We start from the raw sequence: 9,475 nt of genomic DNA on the forward strand, positions 1-9,475 counted from the left end.
AGCTCGACCCCTCGGAGCCTGCGCTCCTCTCCCTCCTCCCCTGAGTTTGGGGTCGGGAAGTGACTGTCATAAGCTGGAACGGGGAGTAGAGGGACCCCAGCTGGATGGCCCAGTGGGAAGAGCGGTAGAACAGTGAGAGTCCGGAGCCTGTTTGCTCTTTTGGAGTGGTAGAGATGGGAAAAAGTTGCTTAGAGCGGGGATCCCATGGGCATTTTTCCACCCCTCCCACAGCGTGCCCTAATCCCAGTGTCGTTGACTTTGCTGGAGGCAGAGGAGGCTGTCCAGCAAGGGAGGGCCGGGTGGAGAACTTGCCTACCTCCCCTTGCATTTTTGCTTCCTGAGTGTCCCCTTCCTAACTGAAGACCAGTGAGGTAGCTAGACCAGAGTGTGCTACCTCTCTGGGTCCTGCTTGGGCCAGGAACTGAGATACAAACAGCCAGGCCCTAGACACCTGGCAACAGGCGTGCTTCCCCTGACCCATGTGGCCTGAAACTCCATGGGGTCTGAGGTGTGCATCCTGGGCGGGATGGCTTCAAGAGCCTCCAAGCTCCTGGCCACCCATTGCCTTCCCTGGGCTGGCTGCCTTGCCTTTCTTTCCTTTCCGTGCTCTGGGCTTTCTCTGAAATATTGCTCCTCCAATCTCCTGTTTCTTTTGAGGGTTCTGAGGTTGGGACCACTTGAAGTGGAAGGCAGTTTTCCCTGAGGAACTTGCTCCTAATTAAATCCTCCCTTGTGTACTGACACTGTTTCTCCTCTTTCTCCCTGGGGTCAGGACTGGAGGGAGGTCACTGGTGCTGAGTGAGATGTTTATGGAACACGCTTGTCAGACTGGGTGAGGGCCTCGTGGGCTAGGTCCGCCCCTCGGTCCTCCCAGGCTTCAGAGGGGCAGGCAGGCAGCTCTGTGGGCTTGGCTGCTGGGGTCTGTCCAGCAGATATCTGTCCTGGTTTGGAGGCTGTGAGGTAGGGAGGGAGCCAGAACTCGAGTTCCCAGGAATTTGATTTTCCCCTCCATACTCAGTAGGTGTCCCTGGGGTATGAGGTGGGCAGAGATGTGTGTGGCTTCCTTCCCTTGCTAGTGTAATAATGGAGCTCAACCCATCTTGCTAACGTCCTGATAGGTTCACCAAGATTCACCTTGTGGAAGCCTTAGGCACAGACTCCAGGGAAGCTTGGAGAGGCTGTGTAGGGTTTGAGAGCTTGGGCTGGTTTCTTCTGTCCTGTGCTATCTGTTGGAACATCATCATGGCCACCCACTGGGCTCCAGGTGTCCTCAGGCTGGCTTTCTGAGGCCTAGGGGTGGAAGTGCTTAGGCTCTAGCAGTTAAGAGAGCTGCACTTACAGGGTGATCTCCCTTGCCTGCCCCTGGGGCGTGTATCTAGTAAGCTGCTTCTCCGCAGTGGCGGCTCAGCTTCCAGGACTTTAGTTTTTTTGTCTACATTATCATATAGGTCCTGTATCACCCAAGGGCCTGTAGCAGTTCCTGACTCAGGCCACAGCTTGGTAGATGAGATCAGTGGCCAGCAGGACTTGGAACATGTGGATGGAGCCTACCCTGCCTAGCCCCTAGCCAGGCTTCTCTGAAAGTGCTAGTTTTGCCAGCAGGCTGCTTTTTTGCTCCAGGATCCTCTATGGAGGAGCCACTAGGCTGGCAGGAGAGGCAGCTGCTCACCTGGCTCCCTCCCCTCTCCCAGGAGGAGCTGGACCAGTCATTCTCCCAGAGGGAGGCTTCCTAAGTGGCAAACACTCAGCTCAGAATGAGGCCAAATGCGGGAAGCACTTTACCATTCATTGACCTTGCGGGGACATGCTGTCCTCAGCCTACCCATGAAGACACTGGGGCCCAGAGTGGGGGAAGGGTCATATGGGCACAAGGCCTGACTGGCACTAGGCTGGTATAGGGACCTGAGAGCTGTTACAAGGCCTAGTGCTATAGGGAGCCTTCATTCGGGGTTGTGGGCCCCTGCTTTGTCCTTGTACCACCAAGCTTGAGCATGTGTGTTGTAGGCTGCTAGAGGCCACCCACCCTGTGTGAGGCCAGGCACTGGGCATTTATTTGAGCTACAGCCCTGGGGGAGGGGAAGCAAAAGAATGAAGCCTGAGGGGAAATTTCACCACCCAAGGGACTGGAGGACAAGAGGGACCTTTGCCAAGGTCAAAGCTGTCCTGACAGGTGCTCCAGCTGGCCCTAAGACTTGACTTCTAATCCCCCCCACCCCCGTACTGCATTTTTCCCAGTCTGCACCCTACCCTTGGGGAGGAGGGTGCCCTGCACTGGCTGATAACATCCTCTCCCTGCAGAAGCCAGGCTGGTGTCTGAACATTTCTCACAGGCGCCACAGAAGTTGTCCTTCTACAACTGGTATGGCAGCGCCAGACTGTTCCACTTCCGTGTGCCCCCAGACACCATACTGCTGCGCTGGCTGCTGCATGTGTCCTGGGACAGTGGCCCCACATGCACTGATGCAGAAATTACTGTGTAAGTACGAGCCTCCTGCCCACAGCACCCGAGCCTGGCCAAGGACCCCACCTAATTGCAGCTCCTGCCGTGATCTCCCTGCTCTAGGCATTTCCGCTATGGCGCCCCTCCTGTCATCAACCCCCTGGGCACCAGCTTCCCTGATGACACCCCGGTGCAGCCCTCCTTCCATGTCAGGGCACTGTTAAGTACCATGCTGCTAGGCAACACCACGGTCAATGTGTCCCACCCAGCCCCTGGAGACTGGTTTGTAGTCGCCCACCTGCCCCCCTCATCTCAAAAGATCGAAGTGAAGGTGAGGGGGGCTGACCTCTAGGATGGGGGCAGGACTCCCTGGTGCATGGGTGACCTATTGTCCACCTCTCTGGGGAATACCTTGTTCTGGACTTAGCCACTCCATCCTGGATGCAGCCCCAATTCCCCTGAGCCTGTTCCCCAACCCTTGCACCCTGCGTTTTCTGACAACCTTGGGCTTTGTTGTCTTCGTAGGGCTTTGTTCCCTCCTGCGCCTACATCTTTCAGCCGGACATGCTGGTTATGCGGGCGGTTGAGTTCACAGTCCTGGAGCCTGATGTGCCCCTTCCACAGATCCTACTCACCCACCCCAGCTATGTCAAGTGAGTAGGTTCTAAAAGAGAACTCGGTTTGCCCTTTGGCCTCAGCCTTCCGGGTTAGAGTGGGTGGTGCCACTGTCCGCAGCCTGGTCCTGGGCCTTGGAATTGTACTGGGAGGTGGGAACAGATGCCCCGCCCAAGTGGATTGGAGGAAGTATGGAGTCTGAGTGAGGCCATACCAACTTGCCCTAGGATCTTTGTCCCTGAGTACACCCAGGAACTTCGGCTGGAGCTGCAGGGCTGTGTATCCAGTGGGAGCCTGGGCTGCCCAGTACGTCTCACAGTGGGTGCAGCTAGCCTGCCCAACAACTTCCAGAAAGTGCTGACCTGCACCGGCCCTACCCCGTCCTGCCTTCTGCTGCTGCCCTCACCACCTTGGGGCCAGTGGCTACAAGTGACAGCTGAGAGCCTGGCAGGGCCCCACGTATCAGTGGCCTTCAGTGCTGCGGCTACCCTCACAGGTGGGCTGCGTGGAAGGAGGTGGATGATGGCGGTGGCTCTGCCTCTTCCTTTGACCCTCAGACTTTCCTCCAGCTGAGCCTTTTACCCTTTTGATAGCCTGCAGGCCAAGGAGTGTGACCTTCCAGCGCCTTTTTCAAAATAGCACAAACCAGAGCTATGATGCCACTGCAAGCCATCTGTCCCTGAGCCCTGCCCACCAGGACCGGAGCAGGAGCAGTGGGATGGGCAGTGGCCCCTTCTGCCTGCTGAGCTATCCAGTCATGAGAGAGGACATGGATGTGCTGTCTGTGCACTTCCAGCCCTTGGATGGGGTCTTGGTGCTGGTGCGCTCAGACAAACCTTCTGTGATGCGGCTCCGCCTTGATACAGGCATGGACAGTGGGGGCTCCCTCACTATCACCCTGAGGGCCAACAAGGTACTGTCCTTGCAGTCGGGTAGGCTAACTGCAGATGGCATGGGCTTGGTTCGAGGCACTTTGTACACTGATTTCAGCCTGGACACCAAGGCAGGGCAGCCTTTCAGGCAACAGAATGATGGCAGCAGCACTGGGACCCTGTCTCAGGACAGGAGTCCTCTCCTCTAGGGCAGACCTAGCTTTGTCAGCAGGCCCGAGAGCTGTGCCTGAGGAAACAGGCTGTGGAGACAGCTTGGATCAAGTACCCAGGCCCGAGGTGCAAGCGAGAGCCTTGGAGAAAGGCACCCTGCACGACTGAGCTGACAGGCAGGGCAGATGGTATGCTGGCTCTGGGGGGCCAAGAGGCCAACTCTGCACTGCTTCCCCTTCCAGACCGAGGTCACAAATGATACCTTGGTGGTGGCCTGCGTGAATGCTGCTTCACCCTTCCTCAACTTCAACACTTCACTTAGCTGTACTACAGGTATGGTAGGCAGGTGGCACCTGGAGGGTGGCCCTGACCGGGCCCTCTGGTCTTGCTAACAGGACTTCCTGTTCTATGCAGCCTTTTTTCAGGGCTACCCCCTATCTCTGAACGGCTCATCGAACACAGCCAACCTCGTCATCCCCTACCCGGAGACAGACAACTGGTACCTCTCCCTGCAGCTCACGTGCCCTGAAAGTCCTGAGTACGTAAAACTGGGGCCCAGCAACGAAGTACTAGCTGGGAACTACCAGCTAAGTTATGTTCAAGACCATGCCTCCCTGAGCTTGGAGTGACCCGTTTCCTGCTAGTAGGGAGAGATCATGTGTTATCCTTGTGTTAGGAGTGCTTCTCCCTCTCTACTTGGTTTCTCTTCCACAGCAGCCCTGGAAAGAGGAAGGACCACCTCTGGGGCTACTGGAGCCTGGGGGCTCAATTCTGGGCTCATGTATCCATAAGCCTGTGGAAAGCCCTGGTGGTAGATTGGCCAGCAGAGGTTGCAGTCAGCCTTACGGTGCCTCCCATCCTTATAGGGACTGCGATCAAGCCAAGGTTCGCGTACAGACCACCATGTACCTGGTCCCTTGTTTGAATGACTGTGGACCCTATGGCCAGTGCCTGCTGCTCCGCAGATATGGCTACCTGTATGCAGGCTGCAGCTGCAAAGCAGGTGAGAACGGGGGCTTTACATAGCTAGGGGCAGTCTCTGCTGCCATTGATATCCCAGCCCTGTGCCTTTTCCTATGGGAGCTCCACCAGGCCTGTAGAGTGCACTCTTTTAGAGCAAAGTGGGGAGGTGGGTACTCCTCCCATGCCCCCACAATCTATTGTCCAAACACAGAGACTGAGGTATCTCCAGAGTGGTACTGCCTCCTGACCTTGGCCTCCCCGACTCCTCCCTGTCTGCGCTGTCCACATGCCCACGCTATACATGAACATACCCACGCGTACATGTCCGCAGTTGCCCCACCTACACATATCTGCCCATGGGTATCTGTATCTATTTTTGTCTATTCGTGTCTCTACCTGTCCACACCTATCTCTGCTTGTCCCATACCTGCCTCTGTACCTGCCCTGCTTGCTTCTGGATGAGGCAGGGACCCCAAAGTTCAGAAGTCCCCTATAGGGATCTTGGCCCCAGCCGCCCACCCTAGACCCCTGGATGTTTTGTGGCTCACAGGATGGCGTGGGTGGAGCTGCACCGACAACAGTACCGCCCAGACGGTGGCCCAGCAGAGGGTGGCTGCACTCCTGCTCACCCTCAGCAACCTCATGTTCCTGGCTCCCATTGCTGTGTCTGTGCGCCGTGCCTTCCTGGTGGAGGCCTCCGTCTACCTCTACACCATGTTCTTCTCCACGGTAGGCCCAGCCCACATCTCGGGGTTCCCTAGGGTGGGGAGCTCCAGGATGCTGCTTACTGCCCCATCTCACAGTTCTACCATGCCTGTGACCAACCGGGGGAAGCCGTGCTGTGCATCCTCAGCTATGACACGCTCCAGTACTGTGATTTTCTGGGCTCTGGGGTGTCTACCTGGGTCACCATCCTCTCCATGGCCCGGCTGAAGACAGTTCTGAAACATGTGAGTGACCTCTGATGTGGGGACTGGGCTCTTGAGGGAGTAAGAGGCCCCTGCCACACAGCACATGCAAGGCGGTAGAAAGACAGAGAAAGCACTGGACCTCAAGTCTCACCTAGTGATCAGTCACCCTCTGAAGAAGCTGCAGGCCCCTGTTAGGGAAAAGTGGCAGCTATCAGAAGACACCAGGATGGCTGGGAGTGGTGGTGCACACCTGTAATCCCAGCACTCGGGAGGCTGAGGCAGGAGGACCACTGTGAGTTTGCGACCAGCCTGGGCTACATAGTGAGTTCCAGGGCAGTCTCAAGTACATAGTGAGACCCTGTCTCAAAAACAAAAAAAGACACCAGCATGGAAGGTAGTGGGCAGGGTTTTGCAAGAACTCCTAGCTCCAGCTGGGTGTGGTGGCACATCCCTATAATCCCACACTTGGGAGGCTGAGGCAGGAGGATCACCAGGAGTTCAAGGCTAGCCTGGGATACATAGTGAGTTCAAGGACTCCCTGATCTACATAGCAAGATCCTTTGGTTGCGGGGAGACCTTCCAGCTCTTCTCTAAGTCCTTGTTCAAGGTAGAAGCCCACTCCAGGCCATACCTCCCCGAAAAGTTCTTTGGTGCCAGAACACTAGAGACTTTTTGTAGCAGCTGGATCTGGCTAATGGAAACGCATCTCTGATGCCTGTGAACTGTGTTGTCTGTCTGCTCAGAGAACTGCAGGCCTAGACCTACCTTGAAGGGCATCCGTGAGACGCCCACAGTCAGGGCACAGGGACGGGGAGGGAATTTCCAAAGTATTGGGGTTCAGCAGGACTGAATATGGGGGCACAAATGTGCAGGTTGTGGTTAGGTCGGATGGAGACTCAGGAGTGGGAGTCCCTACGCGGGGATCATCTGGGGGGAGACTGAGGCTGTCCTGATGGGAGATTCCACAAAGCTAGGGGTGCAGGGGTGGGGGGGTGTGGGGACAGAGTTTCTATTCAGTTTGTTTCCTACTTTAGAGAGAGGCACCATCTCCTTGTCCCGAGAGGTGCCTGGCTGGCTAAGTTTGTGTCTCAGAAATGTCAAGACTGCTGAGCATGGTGGCACATACCCATAATCCCAGTATTTGGGAGGCTGAGGCAGGAGGATTGCCCTGAGTTCCAGGCCAGCCTGGGATACATACTGAATTCCAAGCCAGCCTGAACTGTGTAGCGAGTCCCTGTCTTAACCACACCCCCAAATAACACCACCACCACTAATAATAATAATATTAAAAAAGATGTCAAGGCTGCATTCACCTGTGGATGCCATGCAAGAGCCAAAGGAAGGCGTTTTTCTCCTAGCCAACAGAATAGGGAAAATTCTGCCAGCAGCTGCAAAGGGGCTGCACAGAGTTTCTGAGAGATTGTGTGGTGGCAAGATGATCACTGTGACTGCCCACTTGTTTCTGCTGGGTTCTGTGCTGCCACAGGTGACCCTAATCCAAAACTCTTGTGACCCCATAGCCACCCCTGTGTCTTGTCCAGGTCCTGTTTCTCCTGGGCACACTGGTCATCGCCATGTCCTTGCAGCTGGATCGCAGGGGCATCTGGAACATGATGGGACCCTGCCTCTTTGCCTTCGTGATCATGGCTTCCATGTGGGTAAGGACTAGGACAGGCAGGTGCTCCTGCCCAGACGCTGAGAGAAGGCCTTTGTTCTGGCCCTACCCCCAGTCCTGCTTCAGTCAGCAGATTTAGGGCCCAAATGCCCCACATCTGCTAACGGCTGCTAGAGTGCCTCCACCCCCATCCCTGCCCACTGCTGCCCAGAGCCCCGGGATGGTTATGTCCCAGAGGTCTGAGACTGAGGAGCAGTGGCCTTGTGCACTTGCACCTCCTCCGAGTTATCTATCTCCATGGTTCTGCTGCCCAGACCTGGGTGGACCCTTATAATCCCTAACCCAGGGACCTAGGAGCTTCAGCCACAACCAGCCTATACCAATACTAGCATGGCTATTTGCTTCAGGTGTACCGCTGCGGGCACAGGCACCAGTGTTATCCCACCTCGTGGCAACGCTGGGCCTTCTATCTCCTGCCTGGCATCGCCATGGCTTCTATGGGCATCACCATCTATACTTCCCTGATGACCAGCGACAACTATTACTACACACACAGTATCTGGCACATACTCCTAGCTGGGAGCGCAGCCTTCCTGCTACCACCACGGGATGAACAGGCTGAGCCCTGGTCTTGCTCACAGAAGTTGCCCTGCCACTATCAAATCTGCAAGAATGATCGGAATGAGCTATACACTGTGACGTGATGTGGCCAGCCTGGGAACATCTGCTACTGATAATCTCTTCAGCCATAAGTAGGACCAAGGAAGAGGAGGCCTGTCCAGCCCTGTCTAGATTGGTTCCCAACTGAATAAAATTGCCCTGAGACCCTTTGCTTCCTCCTCCAGAGGAAAGGAACACCCTCCTCCCCAGCACACACACACACACACACACACACACACACACACACACAGAGGACCTGCTCCCCTGTGTCTGCTGTCGACATCGTCAACGAGACCCTCAGCATATCTCAGTGGCTCTGGCAGTGATCCCTGGAGATCACAGACAACGGGTGTGGGCAGGTTCTTATGCCCTGCCGGCCTGGTGGTGATTAGAGGCTGGAGGTAGTAGAGAAAAGCTCCCTATTGCCTTGTTCCCCTGTGAGGCTGTGATGTGAGGACCTACATGGCCGAGAAGGGTTAGTTAGTCCCTGAGGCCGGCAGCCTGGTGATCTGGCTGTGTGCCCGACTGCCTCTGTGGGGATCCTATGCTGCTGCAGTTGCAGTGGGAGAGACCAGGGCTACGGCAGTGGATGGCCCCTGGGGATACAGGGTCTTGCCCTTCTCTCTAGCTCTCAGATCTTAGGAAGAGCCTCCTGAGAGGGGGCTGCTCAGCTGTTCTGAGTGTGATGAGTACATCCCCCCAAGTTTTGGGGCCCTTGTCGGGCAAGCATCCTTTTGAATAAGACTTAGGAGCCTAAGTGGTGGCTGTCTACCCTCCCTGCACTGGACCAAGTGAGACTCAGAAAAGTGCCTCTGGAGAGCTTGTTTAGTCTTGCCAGGTCAGGTGACTCCGGGCTGACTGCTTCCGGGAGCAGTGCCTGCCCCTCCCCCAAGGGCTGGGAGCAGGTGCTGCGTCCTCCTACCCTTTAACTCTGGGGCTTCCTTTCTGGTTTCTGGTTGGGTGTAGTCTTCGGCGTCTCCCGCGGCAGTTACTCCACACTTAGACGCGAAAGCACTCCCCAGTCTCAGAGTAAATGTGTACTTCGGGTGTTTTTTTGGGGGGTGGGGTGGGACAAGATCTCGCTTTGTAGTGCAGGCTGGCCTTGAACTATGTAGCCCAGGTTGGCCTCAAGCTCACGGTGATCCTTCTACCTCTGCTTCCTGAGCGTGGGATTACAGGCGTGCAACCACCACGCCTGCAAGATTTTTTTTTTTTTTTTTTTTTTGTT

The 9,475-nt window shown here is 55.9% G+C and overlaps 1 protein-coding gene across 2 annotated transcripts; it reads left to right on the top strand.

Annotated features, from left to right (window-relative positions):
• Positions 1-1,634: 1,634 nt before the first annotated feature.
• Positions 1,635-9,352, top strand: Pgap6 (post-glycosylphosphatidylinositol attachment to proteins 6). 2 transcript variants are annotated; one of them, XM_010620606.3, is made up of 13 exons: positions 1,635-2,170; positions 2,299-2,476; positions 2,564-2,771; positions 2,966-3,093; positions 3,283-3,551; positions 3,625-3,968; positions 4,341-4,431; positions 4,513-4,636; positions 4,965-5,101; positions 5,612-5,790; positions 5,865-6,011; positions 7,514-7,630; positions 7,995-9,352. In XM_010620606.3, exons 1-13 carry the CDS (start codon positions 2,089-2,091, stop codon positions 8,289-8,291), a joined length of 2,301 nt encoding a protein of 766 aa, XP_010618908.1. In that variant the 5' UTR covers positions 1,635-2,088; the 3' UTR covers positions 8,292-9,352. The 2 variants fall into 2 exon arrangements, with proteins under 2 accessions (XP_010618908.1, XP_010618909.1); XM_010620607.3 differs by having other exon boundaries at positions 1,637-2,170; positions 3,649-3,968.
• Positions 9,353-9,475: the final 123 nt, after the last annotated feature.

This window comes from Fukomys damarensis, unplaced genomic scaffold (genome assembly GCF_012274545.1).
Source record: "Fukomys damarensis isolate Sample0158 unplaced genomic scaffold, DMR_v1.0_HiC HiC_scaffold_34, whole genome shotgun sequence".
Lineage (NCBI taxonomy): Eukaryota > Metazoa > Chordata > Mammalia > Rodentia > Bathyergidae > Fukomys > Fukomys damarensis.

What these genes read in the sequence shown, in the direction of transcription:
- Pgap6 (XM_010620606.3), top strand. Translation starts at nt 2,089, where the DNA reads ATGAAGCCTGAGGGGAAATTTCACCACCCAAGGGACTGGAGGACAAGA. An exon ending in GGTCAAAGCTGTCCTGACAG is followed by an intron (nt 2,171 to 2,298) that starts GTGCTCCAGCTG and finishes CTCTCCCTGCAG; the next exon opens with AAGCCAGGCTGGTGTCTGAA. An exon ending in TTCACTTAGCTGTACTACAG is followed by an intron (nt 4,432 to 4,512) that starts GTATGGTAGGCA and finishes TGTTCTATGCAG; the next exon opens with CCTTTTTTCAGGGCTACCCC.